We start from the raw sequence: 15,546 nt of genomic DNA on the forward strand, positions 1-15,546 counted from the left end.
TTTCTGCTTCCTAATTCGTCAACTTCTCTCCTTTGCTATTCGAACCTAATTTCTCCGTCTTGCAACGTTTGATGTTACGTTGCATTAATTCTTGGGTCTAATATAATCCACTGGACAATATCATGTGTTCAAATTGGTGATATTGTTGCACGTCTGAAACAAGAGCCACGTCCAGCAGAACTAGACAGGAAACCACGAATATAAAAATTCGGGAGCAACTTTGATTGTATAAAGTTCTTTTGCTTTTATTGCAAGAGACAGATCTTGGTGGCTTGTTTTTCATCCAAAAAAATAAAAGAGATGCGATGGCCACCATCGACCATATTCCATCGACTAGTCAAATTTTCAACCTCGAACATTTTGTGTGTCATAATATATACGCGAAGGGATAAATCGAGATCACGCCCATGTTGCATTAATATACACTGAAAGTTGAAACGGTTCGTGTACAACGGACAACCTCTAATCCATACTTTTTCATATCATATTTGCTTCGTGTTCCCTCTCTAGATCTGTTCCATCTGCTGTTTGCTTTTTGCATGATATGGATACTTGTATCATATCAATTTTCCATTTTTGCACGAGAGAGAGAGAGAGAGAGAGAGAGAGAGAGAGTTCAACCACAAACTGCGTTTGTTTCATATAACCACAGGCTGCCTAAAACAAATTAAAGAAGGAAAAATTATTCTACAACTAAACAAGAAATCATTGAAATACATATATTGAAAAAAACACGACGCACAACTGCACAAGTGAATACCAACAAGAAAGGCTACATGAAAGCAGTAACCCAAAATTGAGATCAGGTGAATTGGCCAATTGTGGTGCACAAAACTTGTTCCAAATTTGACCGCATCTTATTTGTTGTCAACACTTTGGAAGATCAGATGGTGGTGGAGGCAGTTTTTGATGGGGCTTCACTCCATCTAAGACCACCCAAGCCATTTTAAGGCCCCAACTGGTGTGCACCTCCAGGTGACAATGCATGAACCACACACCTGCCACCATCACGTACAAGCAAATTACATTAATTAATCAAACTAACAAGAAGAAACTTGATCAGATTAAGTAAAATTAACTTGAAAATTGTGAAGAACACAATTAAGCAGGGCCAGGCCCAGCTGGTTCTGTAGAAATTCTTTCCTTACTCTTAAAAAAGCGAAACAATTATCATCTCACCTGGGTTGTCAGCTAAGAACCGAATCGCCACCCATCCTCCACTTGGCACTCCGATCGTATTCCGCTCCATTGGGTCTACCAAATTGAAATTGAGGGGATCCTTATTGGGGTCATAATTGCCAAAACCTTGTCCCACCACAAAGAAATTAAAGCCATGAAGATGGAGGGGATGGCTCTCCGCCCCCAGAATGATGGTGTCTTGCATCACCAACTGGACGCTCGTGTTGTATTTTAAAACCACCACCTTGGTATCATTAATTACGCGAGTGTTGTTTGGCGGAGTGCCGGTGTAGTTGAAGGGAATAAGAGGTTGGCTAGGAAAGTCGGTAGAGTAAACCCCATTAGATTGACCAAAGAAGTGGGCTTGAAGGAGGTCAGTGGTAGGAAGAACAAAGGAGACATTGTTGATAGATGCAGAGAACTTTGCTCCGTTTGGGCCTTGACACGTTTGGTTCTTAGGACATGGAAGACTCCCCAGTCCCACTGTGAAGAAAAAGTACCTATCAATTGTTTGAGGAACATTTGCGGGAAACTTTGCACTCGCTAGGCTTCGAAACATCCTACTAAAATTCATAGCAAAGTTGGAGTCGTTTAAAGCAGGGAGGGTGGGCATGATGAATGGTGTTTTAGGTGTAGGAGAAGGAAAGTAATGGCTGCCTTGTTTGACTTTGTATTGCATGAGGCCTACTGTTGTTGAATTGTCAAATGTTCCTTGACCAGTAGCATACGGTCTTGCAGCCATAAGGAAGGTGCTGTTTGGGACAGGGGTGTAACATGTCTTGGCATGAAGGAGGACGTTGGTGGTTTGGCCTGGTGTTATGACCACAACCTCAGTTTTGAAGGGCTTTGTGTAGATGGCATCAGCTTCTACCACCGTAAGAGTGTGGTTGGCAATGCTAAAGAACAGCTCGTCATTGAGTGCAGCATTGATTAGGCGAAGCAGGTATGTCTTGCCAGGAGTAACATTTAACTTGAAAGTATCTGCAAGAAAGTGCACAAAAAAATGCACCCAAATGAGAAATTTAGAAGCTTTATAGGATATGCACTAAATCTTTTGTTGTCAATAGTACTTGTGCTTTATATTTGTATTCCTGTTTGTAGCCATATAATAAATCCATCGTGAATTATGCCAAAACTGTATACGACCATGTTAATTACCTATAATTTCCCTAGATGCTAGGCCGCACAATATATATATCCTTTTCTTGATTTCAGTGTAAACAGTTAGCTGATGAAAATTTATTGTACCTTTAGAGGAGCAATTGTAAAGCATTCCAGGAAGGCCATTAATCGTGTACGCATCAGAGACATTAGGACCTCCACCAGTACTTAAAGCCTTAGCGATCACCGCTTCCGGATCCGCATTAAACCATTCTCCTGCACATATTTTCAATATATATATATATATATATATATATATATATATGGCCTCAGAACTTGTTACTTCAAGCGCAGAGATGAAGAGGAATTCTTAACAATTTCTAGTGGAACCACGTATATGTTGCACCACCATTAATGGTGCCACATGAGCATGCTATGTCTGGAATTTCTGTCCAAGAATAGACACCTCATGGGGCATAAAGTAATCACATATTTTTGCCTCACATATAGTACTGTGGAGCAGTGATGGCATCTATCTCTGTGTAATATGCAGCAAAAAGTTCTTAAGAAAAACATGGAAGATCTAATACTCAAGCATTACCAAAGACAATGGGAACTTCTTTATGGGGTTTAGGGAAAGGGTAGGATGTGTTATGCATGGGGAGGATGACCAATGGCCCATAAACGCTAGCCCTTATCCAAGAATAATGGGCGTGATAGAATAGTGTCCCTCTCTGCCCTGTGATTGTGAAGTTGTACACATAAGTTTGCCCCGTTTGAATTGGACACTGCGTTATGTAAGCAGGGCCGTCTGCCCATGCACTGTTGAGCTGCCGAACTCCATGCCTGTAATCAAAACAAAGAACCCATGAGTCAGATTATGCATAGCACTTTGCAGAACATACAGCAAGCACATTTCAGCGAAGAAAATTGGATAATCGTTCAGCTTAAGTAACTAAATAACTATGTGGCATTCGGATGCAAATGTGCATGCCAATAGATGCAATAGTATTGAAATCTGGCCTCCAAGTCGAATGCCTCAAGTCTTATTCCTTCCAACTACATATATTGTTGGCCTATATGGAAGACGGCCTTGTTGTTTTATGCACATTGGAGTGCAGGAATTAAGCTCCATAGTCTTCTGGAATACTTACCAATGTATAGTGATATTGTCGCTCGCATGATTGATCACCTTCACAATAAGTCGGTCCCCTTCGCGGGCAACAATCTTGGGGCCAGGAAACTGCCCATTGATCGTAACCACTGGCCTAGTGTGGCAAAGCCGTGTCATGTTTTTCAGTTGTATCTGCAGTACACGAATGCCATGTTACGCATCAATCAGAATTCTCCTCCCATACGCTCTTGGCTATTGTTTTACAATGACATGAAAACATGCTTTCTATGTACAGCCTACCAGATATAAACCGTCCCAGGATCAATTCAAATTATAACTTGAAGAAATAAACAAAAATTTCACAATGAATTGAAATTTCCTTTTGTTGATGAATTGAAGATAGTTTCTTGCCCTCTAGCAAAATAGTATTGGTCTTCTCGCTAATTCATATCTCAGCAAAAGAATCCCTACGTTTAATGGTTGTATCTTACTCCCCAAGAAAGTTGATGAACTTGGATCGATTACTTTCAAGTATATATATATATATATATATATATATTCATCAGAAAAATTGGTCGTTCCTTCCTCCATGGATGGACAATTGAAACTTCTTTTGAAGTATGGAGGATGACGAGACCACGGACATAAAAATCTTCTTGGATCAACTTGCAATACTCTATGTCTCAGAGTGGCAGGTTTCTCTACATCGAAAAGCGTATGTTAGACACAGTTTTAAGAAAATCATGTACAGGATCCCTGGATTCAGCCGCTATATATGAGTTTTGGTTGCTGGACAGAACGCCTGTTCCAGGAACATTTTTCTGTCTAGGCCGGGCGCCTAATCAAACGGAGGACCCCAACGACACTAAGAAGGTGGTTATTTTGGCTCGCACATTTGTACTGTTGTTGGCCGTAGGCCATGGTAAGCGCATGCGCAACTAAGAAAACACAAATGATGGAACTTGGAAGAAGAAGAAGAAGAGCGTGTGTGTGTGTGTGTGTGTGGTGATGCAGCATACGCGAAACAGGTAATGCCGGGTGATCCCCGCGGATGCCTGCACACAAATGCTCAGAACACATATTCCCCAAATCAAGGACTCCATGAAAGTAGCCTTGGGACCGACACCCATCTCTCCCTGCTCTCTCTCTGTCTCTCTCTCTTTCTTTCTCTCTCTCTCTCTCTGTCTCTCTCTCTCTGAACCAGGCCTGAAGAGTCAAGGTTCTTTGCAGTTTATATAGGGGAGAACCACAGTCAGCAAATCAGCAATTAGGTGTGTGCTTGCGAAGCAAAGTGTTGCTGAGTAGGTGGGATTGATTCATGCAGCGGTCTGGTTATTGGTTTGACCTTTAGAGTGACTCCAAAGAAAAATTAACCAAAATCTTATTAAAAAAGATGTCGAGAAATATGACCCTGAGCATTCCCTGTCATCCTCTTCTCTGATCACCTTTCTCTCCAATTTGCTCTGGACCTGTTTAGCACTGAAAATCAGTCGGTTGCTTAAAATCCCTTGAGAGAAGGACGGCCGATCGAACCATCACCATAAAATTTGTTTTCCTTTCGCTTAGCAGTCACTGTTGATTTCGTCTGACATTTTAGCAGAGACATGGGAAAGTGAACTGAATCGCTCCCGACTTTTCACCATTCGTAGAAAGTTTGATTTTTCTTCCGTCAATAAAAATTAAATTTCTCATTTAAAATAAACCAACTTTATCAGAAATCCAAAATCATAGATATCAGTAATTGTGGACAGGACGTCTCATTTGAGTCTCACTTGTTATGCAAGACAAAGGGTTTCAACTTTCAAGTGTGACTGGTAAGCTCACAACAAGCATTCATTTCGGAAGGATCGGATATTCTGGGAAATTCTTGCGCCTGATAAAGAGGGGTTCAGCTGACTGCTAGCAGGTTACACCAGTAGCTTAAAAGTTAAATAAAACCCCATATCGAACCCCGACTCTGCCAACGTGGGGCCTGAGTTTTGCCATGGTATTACCCTCCTAAAGCGTGCTAGTGGGACTAGAAGGGTTCCTCATCAGAAAAATAAACAGAAATTAGATGCATTGGTTACAGAACTTTGGACTCCTTAACCTTTTGACCAGAAGGCACGAATTCAAATGTATAAACAACTTCTAGAATGACACCCATGAGTTCTCTCCACCGACCATGGCACCCCCCAAAGTGAGATCTGTTTAAGTTCAAGGCCGCAGGAAAACTTTCTTGGGAAGCGACAAAGAGAGTAGAAGAAGTCTTACAGTGGGGCAAGCACATGAACACAGGATGCTTAACATACACCATTCCCTGTTACAGCCAAAAACTTATTAATTTTCTTCATCAGCAAAAACGTAACTGTGGCAGATAATCCACAAGTCACAACCTCCCAAAGAAAGGTCTACCAGGTACAGGGAAAATGTGGGACCAAAACTCCATAATATATAAAGGGCACCAACATATCAATCGGATTCTGAGATCTTTTAATCCTAAGGAATACAGGGAAAATTTTTGCCACATCATTTTGTTCTCGGGTACCAACTAGTGGGCGTTTCCCTCTAAATATATACACCAGTTTGAAGTAGTTTACATTTTTGCAGTGCTGAACACCTGCTAATATTCCTCTGAGCGCGATTGCTGGACATAAGATCACGTCCACATGTACTTGAGAATAAAAAGCTCTGCTTTTTAATGTGCATACTTTACGATTTTCAGTGCTTAAGACGAGGAATGGCGTGAACAATTTAAGAAACAGAGGGCAAAGGAGACGTGCCTATGGGCGTGAACAATTTAAGAAACAGAGGGCAAAGGAGACGTGCCTCTGGCAACAATTTAAGAATCAGAGGGCAAAGGAGACGTGCCTTTGCATTTCTTCGCTTAAAGTTGTAGGTTGTCGAAGCATGTCTAGTAAACACATACACAAGCATGACTTTATAAAATTGTTCCAAAAATATGTGTGGAAAAGAAAAAGATGAATTGTGCATGAATTATCGGTCAGAAACAAGTGATACGTACATCTTGAAGATTGGCCAATAGTACCGCCATTCCACACCACGAAACTAAGAACATTCAGATATCAAGAAAGTAAGAAAATCTGTTCTATAGACGTGCGATGAATATTTACAAACAATTACAGACATCTTGAAGCATGGCCACAAAAAGAGTACGGACAAAATTTATAGGTTTTTTCTCACGATAGAACAAATGAATTTTTCCCCTTATCAAGAAAAATATTAAAACAGCAGGATACCCACCCTTCTAGGCCACAGAAAACAAGACAAAAGAGAAACAGCATTGAGGATATAGCCTTATCGCAAAGTAAGAATATCACAGAAAGTCTGAAACACTTCATAACTTTAAAAGGTGAACAAACCATTAGAGACACATTACCAAAAAATGTAAGAGTAACTAGGGATTTTCAAACTGGAAGAAAGCGGCATATCGGACAAGTGAAGCTTATCGACTTTGTGCAAATTGTTGCGACGCTAAAATTCAATATAGGAGTAACTGAAACTTTGTTACAAGGTTCTTCCTAAATGTAAAAGAAACTTTAATTGGAGGCTACGTGAAGAACACCTGATTTCCATGCATTTTCACAGGTCAATATATCTTCACAAATGGAATCATTATGTATATAAGGTGCTTCATGTTGGATAATTCAAATTAGTTTACCCCAACGCAAAGATAACCCGGAAGTTAAGCTGTCCCATTCATAAATGAGAATTAGAGGAAGAGTTACTCGATTTTCTTCCAAACAAACCCTCTTCGAAAAAGAAAAAGGATTCTAAAATAGCCCACATATCAAATTTAGTTCAGTTGATACCCAGTGCTAGTCAATAAATGGGTGCCACCAATCCAAAACCAATACTGACTACAGAATGCACTTTATCAAACAGGTTGAACGTCATAATCAACACAAGCAGCAGGTTCTTCTAGTGAAGAACTTGAAGGACGATACATTTGGCTTCTCTACACTCTCCAGCTGACTTTCCCTTGGAATATCCAGCTTTCAGATAAAGGAATGCTTTACCTAGAATTGCTTCTGATTTGAGATGGCTTGAGGGAAAGATGACTCATGATCCACATAACAAACTTTAAACATGGCTTTCTCTCACTCCAGTATCTCCCATCAGGTGCTTTGCATAAACATTCTTCTCATGGCTGATGAGCAGTACTCATCTGACTTTACAGCATATAGAATATGCCATCAAGAACCAGAATCAAATATCATTAAATCCAACACTACCTAAAGAGGCTTATGCAAGTCATTTTTGAGAAGCAACTAATTTGGAGACAAAGACGTGAACACAAAGGATGAAAACATGAGCACAAAGTTACAATCTAGCTGTTCCCTTTATTAAACGAGTATCATTGCACTCTCACAGTAGCAAATAACATATCAGTAGCATTTCAAGGTATCAAGCTAAAACAACCATACATATTACACAAAGAAATACTGATAAACAAACAAGTGGGAAAAAGAAAGTGAGTGGTCATGGGTTGTCAAATTTTGGAAGAGTGGTACTTCTGGGCTGAGGGTGTAATGATTACAGAAATTAAACAAAATCTCAAATGTATTGAAGAACCCTGGGTGGAGCTTTACTTAATCTAGTGGGGTTCCAGGTATATTAACATAATCTGGATATGCTATGAAACAAAAGCTTTATAGTCCAGCTATTCGCTATCTTGTTAAGTGTCTCAACCATTTAAATTCTACATCTTCAGCCATGTAATTCCAATGAAGTGCAGTGTGATCACCAACTGCGACACACAAATCCAACCACAACTGTTTTTTCATGTTGTTCAGGAAAAAAAAGGTGCATTTTCTGACATCATTCCTGAAAAAATTCTTGTTTCCATTATCACTATCAGTAATAATATTTCATCACATTGTATTTTTAACACAAATCTGGTACTAAATAACCGTTACTGACTTCTTTGACAGTCTTTAATGCACTGATGTAAACTAGAACATGTCACCTTCATTCACCAATCCCAGAGCATGCAGGTGCATGACTTAAGACGTCGGCTAACTATTTAAATTGCTCCAACGATCCATATGTGATTCAGCTTAGTCATCTTATGATCTTCATTCACCTCTCTCTTTGCAGCTACAAACCCATATGGACCTTCACTTGCAGTTTCATATGTAAGTACTAAGTAATTCTTCACTATTGGGTTAAACCCATTAGGAACGTAGGCAGATTTACTACGTGGCCACCACCAAGATCAGAGAATAGGAAAGAGAAATCAGAAGATCGATGAAACGGACACACAAAAAAGGCAAAAAAGGTTACACGATGATGAGAAAGGCATTGGATTAAACCACCCTTCCAGCAACAGTAGTGGTATTAGCCAACATTCTTATGCATTGTTTATCCATTACAATAATGAAATTTCACATAATGAAATCAGCTCGCTACTGGAAGTAAGACAGGAGCATTGAGCCACCTTCTAACATCAATAGTGATTTTAACCATCACTCGTATACAAATACACAAGTGCTTGTCCTATCCATTACAATAACGAAATTTCACTTGATGAAGATAAAAAATGTAAGTAACAAGTAAAGCATATTAATGAAATTGTGAAGAGAGGAACAAGTACCATTTGGATCTACTTAAGAGTAAGTGTAAAACATTCACATCCAAGTTTACAGCAACATGTGCCTTCCACAATATCTTATCAACAAGTCCACATTTAAAAAGATAACAAGAAAATGCCTAGGGATGCAACAATGAAACTGGAATATCTTCAAAAATGTAAATTTTGAGAAAATAAACACAGAACATAATTATGCCTCCAGAAATAATCGATGTTCCAGACAATTTATGGTATAGACAGAAAATTCCACCTCAAATGGACAAGCTAACGGAATAACTTTGAGCAAGAGCAGCATTAGAATCAAAGGAGCATTAATGAAGATCATCAGTAATAATGGGCAATTCTGGAAAATCCTTAGTAATAATGAGCATCTAAATTTTTCTGGAAATCTCTATGATTCTCACAGTTAAAGGGTGCACACTACGTAGCCTTGATAGGCAACAGTCACTTGCCACATGCAGCATGTTCTGGGAGATGTTATTTTTCATAATAGAGAAACATTACAAAGAACTAATACCAATAGTTCGGCTCTGTAACATACAAATTATCAACGGTAGTTGGCAAATCACCGTAACAATCTTAGGAAGGAATGAAAGAATTAATGGATACGAAGTGAGAAAAGAAAAAATTAAATATGCTGTTCATTTATTGTTAGGAGTAACATAAGGATATGGCATAACCGACTGAAAAGTGTTACACGACCATTCTCTTTGTTGGTCTCCTGGTAAGATTCTCTGTGGAACGAAGTATCTGCCGCTCCCACTACAGGGATGTGTCTCGAACCCATTATACACACCAGGGGCGACGATAGGCATTGCAGGAGGACCATGGCCATGTGCTACTCCAACCACAGGCATCGGGACAAAAGGAGCGGCATAGGGCATGGGCACAGGCATGTGCTTGGATGATTCCTCACGCTGTGAACCTGCGTAAGGCCGTCCAGCGATGCTGTTTGTCACAGGTGTAGAGGAGAAGAGTTGATCAGAAGAGGATGGACCTTCATTTGGTAAACCTTGCATCCTCTTGAGATACAGCCGGTACTTCTGCAGATGGCTGGCCACGTTCTCTCTCGTCAAGCCCTCCACGTTCATCAATTGCATAATTGTCTTCGGCACCGCGTTCTTGATACCCAAATGACCTACGACATCGACAAATCGCTTGTGCAGCTGTGGAGTCCACACCAACCGCGGCCGCTTCAGCGCTCGCGCCGACTGTTCGTCGTGTGAATTCTCAGGCCTCAGCCCAGATTCAGCCTCTTCCATATCCCCCTCCGAATACCTCCGCCCTTTCTTGCCTTCGTTTTCCTCCCCGAGGGAACAGTCATCGCCACCATTACCACCATCGTCCTCGAGAACGAAAGAACCATCACGCATAGAGGATGTCGGAAGCGTTTTCCAATTGTGTTCCAGAACTCCCGTCTCAAACCTGCGCCGGAGATTCCTGATCGTGTTCTGCGTTGCACGGTCTACGTCAAGCATGCTCCGGCAAGGTTCCGGCACGATGCTGAAGGCCGAAGCGAGCAAAGGAGGGAACAAGGTCTGTGAAAGAGGCATCAATTCCTCTTCGCGAGGCAACCCCTCCTCCCACTCCGTCACTCGCACCTCCCCTGCATCAAAATCGACCATTTCATTGCCTTCCCCCATATCTTCTGATCAAACTCTCTACCCAAGTATCACCCGAAATTTAAGCACGAGAGATCTTCCCTCCCAATCACAAAACTAACACCATGGTGCAAACGCTCTAATTGCACCCAATCTGGTCACCTCTTTTCCTGTATTCTTCAGAACCCATCACCCAAATTCCTGAAAAAGGAAAAAGTAAACAAAATCCTTCCCTCCTCGAATCAAAAGCATAAAAACACTACAGAACCCACAGAGAAACCCATGAAAGCAGAAGACTCATACATTCCAAAGATTATCCTACATAAAAGAAATAAGATGCTCATGTTCTTCTATATGAAAAGGAAAAGATACCATTATCAGGACTTCCATTCCAATAAGTCGGTGCCCGTGATAAATCGGCCTGATAATTTACAGGAACCGGAGAAAGGAGAAGGGGAAAATATTTGTTGTAAGGGTCGTGGAAATATCTTTGCGGGGAACCTTGTAGATTGTGCTTGGTTAAGGATGGAAAAGTGCAATTCTGCCACGCAGCCATGGGTCCTACTATCCACGTGGTAAACCGGCCGGAAATATCTAATATCTGGATCGCTTTTCTGACCACGTACCTAGGTTTCCTGTGCTTGGAATTTTTTTTTTGCGTTCTTTGTGCGAAATTCAGCAGCCCCCTGTTTGAGAAAGGAGTTTCACATGGCACCGATTGTGGAAAACTCGAGATTATGATGACAGAAGAAAATGTCAAAAGAAAAAAAGAAAATATTTCTGGGGCTTTTTGAAACTATGGTGTGGTGCCCGCCTGCCCGGTTCTGCTGAGCTCCCCGGTCCTCTGTCAGAAAAAGCACAGCGTTCTTTCTGTCGCAAAAAGCACACCTTTCTTTGGAGAACGTTAGCGGGCTCTCAACGTTTTCTGCGTTAAAGACCAACTGCCTTCAATTTTTCCTCTTCCTTTCCGGCGGCTACCACCAGTTGTTATGAGCGTCGAGTATCTGCGCAGCCTCCTGAAAAAAACAGCTGATTCTTTGTGCAGCCTCGTCCACAAGCAGCCCATAAACCTTAAAGTCTAAACTTTAGATCGTGTTTGGTTGCTTTAGATCTTAGATCTGAAGTCATTTGAGATCTTATGATCTAAGATGTAGACAAGATGGAGTCAAATGGTGGACATAGGATAGGGCTCCCCTCCCTCGGATTTGCAAAAGAAATTGAAATTTTTTTAAATATGTCCTACAATATATAAAGAATCTCTCCAAAATTTGTAGAAATTATAATGGTTTCCTCAAAAACCTTTTGGCTGCGCCGATGCTTGACGTTGTTCGTGGAGCTTGGAGTCACCCTTTCGCTGAAACATGAGTCATGCACATGCCTAAGGTTGTCTTCAGGGTAAATGGATTTCAAGTGCAACATACGAAAGTAAAAGGGGAGAATCAAATGCCGAAAAGGCATCGTATGAGCATGATTGAAGGGGTTTGAGCAAGTGAGATAGAGAAGTTATTTCCCAGCAGGGTCATGCCGAACTTCAACTTTACACCTTGGATGTTTCTTCCACTGGTTCAGGACATCAAAAAGCATAAAAAAAGAACATGGCTTGTCGATGAATGTCAACTTCAAAGGGTAACTTTTTATGTAATTGGAACACTCTATCTTTAGTTCCTATTTCCAAGAGTTGGGCAACTTGCGGGCCATTCCTACCGTCCAGGACCATTTACAAGACAACTGCCAAAACATAAACTAAATGAGCCTGCGTCGATGCCCACTTTGTAAAGAGCATTTGTTAATAGATCGTTGATCAGATTCAGGTAAACTAACATTATTGGGAATGGCTCCAATTCAGTACAGATGAAGAACCAAAATTGTAAAAACCATGTTCGAGTCATTTTTACATCCATATGTTTGTGGCAAAGTCTGTGAAGGAATTTTTGCATTTTCGGAACTGGTATTCATGCTTAAGGTAGATCCCCCGAGGCATTTGGTTCCGTGTCCTCGGATTATATCTCTGAAATTCGGCCATGCTTGGTTTCGGAACTTTTCCAAATATAACAAACTGCAACTATGTGCAGGTTCATGACTTGGAGCTACTGCTACCTGGTTATTGATTCAGATCCTCCTATTCTCATTCTTAATTTTCCTTCTTTTCCTACACAGGCATAACACTCTTTCAAAAGATGTCACAGGAGCAGCAGAATTCGTCGAATGAATAATTATCAGCAAGCCAAATGAACACGGAACTCTACAAAGTTAAAGGAACTCAAAACATATTATAGTGGACGGAATTTCGAGACAGCAACGTGGAACGAGAATTTGAAATAGATGCGTGAACCGGAACTTTAGTAATTAAAAGCGCTTTTCCTGCCAATTGCGGAAACTAAAATTCGTCTGTGCATGTAACTTCGTTAGGAATGAAAAGTACAGCTATCTGACGATTGGGATATTGTAGGAGACCAGAGGGTAGATCATGATCAGATATCAGAACATTTTTATAAGAGTATTTCATTAGTTTTGATTAATGCATCTCAAGTAATTCAGCCCCACGGTTCTTCATTGTCTGCTGACGACTCCATTTCTTAGCGAACTTTGTAGCTTGAATTGTGAACCATTGGCCTAATTGCAAAATACGTTAAAGAATACATTTGAATTATACACACATGTAGTCAACCGGTAATTTAAAACATAGTTTAAACGATCTAAACTAAACCAAGCTTTTCTCCAAGTTTGGTCACTCATTTCAAGTTGTGATGTGGCTTGCCATCTTTTCCTAAGGGAAAAAAGTACTATATTTCATTTAAAATATGGTATCTAATCAGTAAATGTTTCCAAATTTTGACTTTTAGAAGTAGGATTGTGTTAAAATGCGTCAGCCAAATCTATTATCAGTTAAATATTACAAATTTAACTGAATGTGACAGTCTTTATGTCATATAGCATGGCACATGTTAATGTTTTCATTTCCATATCAGTTCTTCTTCTGGAAAAAAAAAAAAAAAAACTAACCTGAACACACTTCGACCTGATATCTTGAGTTATCTTGTGTCATTTCACAAATGCAGTAAAGGGTCTAGCATTACAACTACAACTATACGGGGTAAGTGAGGTGGTGCAGACACAGACTCATCTGACCAAGCGACGTTGATGTTGGACCCAGACTTCGATAATTGTCAAATCCCGCATGAGAAAAGCAATGGGTCACTGCCGTCACTTGTACAATAATATAATCCAAACAGCCACTAAAACATTATGGAAAATAAGTCAAATCATTATCCAAAGCAGAAGATCCACCTTCATGTTAGATCGCCCGTCCGTCTCCCATAGCTATCTTTCATGCATTCATGGAGGAATCAGCCTGTGTGTGAGAGGCATCAGCCTTCTGTGGAAATGAATGGTGTCTTGTTAGCGTCCTGAGGAAAGGAAACTGCCAATTTGGTCGTCTGCCTGCCTGAAATCACCAATTTTAGGATGGGGACTACAGAGAAGAGACAAGTAATGGATTGACAGATTATTTGTCTAAAAAATCTGCACTTTTTTTTAAGTTGGTAGGGCCTAAATCAGGGGGGCAAACGAATAATGAATGACTATAAAAGATATTGAACCTTTGTTTAGTCTGCAGATAGGGGAAAAGCGGGCACTTTGATTTCTCGAACGCATTTCAAAACCTAAGCAGTTTAAATGGCAGAATTAGCTGTCCTTGTTTCTTTTATGATTTATTAATTAGACAGGACTGAGCTTTGAGACCCCACAAAATTTGACGATATCCCAAACCATGGAAACTCCCAAAAACCAGCGGCATATCAGCTGCTTGTTTTCGTTGATGGTTTTGCGGCATTTCGGGACGTGCAAAAGCATGTACATTTTGCATGCGTTCAAACACACACACACACACACAATAGAGGGGGCAAGTTGACTCCAGCAATCTACCAAAAAGATTTGACTGTGTTCTAGCTAGAGCTGCAATCGCAAAGGAATCGAATTCGTCGCAGCGGAATGCATACAAGAAAAGTCACGACCGGAATTAGATATGGTACAGTAAAAACTGACAAAATCTTCGATCTAGATTGACAACCACTTGCTACCCTAGTTCTAACATCCACAAGATCAACACTCTTTTCAGTTCTAGACAAGCCATAAGAATTTCAAGCCTTCCGCGAATCCACTCACCTCGAACGCTTAAATCCTTTTTCTCACATGGTGAAAGCGTCATCCAAACAGTCCATACGTTTCTTGAGAAAAAAGCGTAGTAATCCTGCAACTGTTTTCGAGGCTTCTGAAATTAAGTTTCTTGGGAAGTATATGTTTTGGTAAGAGTTAATATGTTGGCAGGTAGAGATGTGCATGTGATGAAATGATTGCAACAGGATGAGGAAGGAAAGTTACGGTGGACGGAAGATTCGCCTCTTCTGAATCCTGGACCGCCTTCGAATCAGCCAAACCTATTTGGTTTCTCTGTAGGTATCAATGCCAAGCAGCAGAGAAACAGGATTAGATGAAGCGTTGGATTCTCACTAGTTTCTCCCTGGTACCTGGGAAGAAGAAGAATTTGCAGTTCACATTATGTTAGGTCAATCAGCCATGTCAACTGGTTGCCCCCCCTTGAATCAAGCAAAAAAGGCTGTCCTTTGTCAATTGACCTAGAATACGGGCATCATATGTTCAATTTAGGTAGCACAGGAGGCCTATGTTTTATATCTTTATCGCTGTTCTCTAATTCTACTTAAAATATGAGGTAGGACAGAAATGATTATGATGTCCTCTCTTTTCTATAACGTAAAAGTTTTTTTTTTCTTCACTAAAAGGGCAATCTTAATGGGATGTTTCTTTTGATTTAAAAGGTTCATTCGCATTAAGAAAACAACAGGTGTGGAGACAAAGTATAACAACGCCAACTTCTATACCTTGGGCGTCTAGTTGCAATATGCCAACGCAGGCTGTCAACAGTCCCCACCGGAACCTTA

At 40.5% G+C, this 15,546-nt stretch overlaps 2 protein-coding genes across 2 annotated transcripts; both read right to left on the reverse strand.

Annotated features, from left to right (window-relative positions):
* Window positions 1-611: 611 nt before the first annotated feature.
* LOC116255542 (laccase-17-like) lies at window positions 612-4,589 on the reverse strand. Its single transcript, XM_031631404.2, has 6 exons — window positions 4,414-4,589; window positions 3,435-3,586; window positions 2,882-3,126; window positions 2,428-2,556; window positions 1,180-2,160; window positions 612-998 (listed from the first exon to the last, which is right to left on the reverse strand). The coding sequence occupies exons 1-6, from the start codon at window positions 4,522-4,524 to the stop codon at window positions 868-870; spliced, it is 1,749 nt and encodes a 582-aa protein (XP_031487264.1). The 5' UTR covers window positions 4,525-4,589; the 3' UTR covers window positions 612-867.
* A 5,011-nt stretch (window positions 4,590-9,600) lies between these two features.
* LOC116256885 (transcription factor PCL1-like) lies at window positions 9,601-11,779 on the reverse strand. The gene is made up of 2 exons (XM_031633423.2): window positions 10,961-11,779; window positions 9,601-10,789 (listed from the first exon to the last, which is right to left on the reverse strand). The coding sequence occupies exon 2, from the start codon at window positions 10,628-10,630 to the stop codon at window positions 9,629-9,631; it is 1,002 nt and encodes a 333-aa protein (XP_031489283.1). The 5' UTR covers window positions 10,631-10,789; window positions 10,961-11,779; the 3' UTR covers window positions 9,601-9,628.
* Window positions 11,780-15,546: the final 3,767 nt, after the last annotated feature.

Source organism: Nymphaea colorata, chromosome 6, assembly GCF_008831285.2.
Source record: "Nymphaea colorata isolate Beijing-Zhang1983 chromosome 6, ASM883128v2, whole genome shotgun sequence".
Lineage (NCBI taxonomy): Eukaryota > Viridiplantae > Streptophyta > Magnoliopsida > Nymphaeales > Nymphaeaceae > Nymphaea > Nymphaea colorata.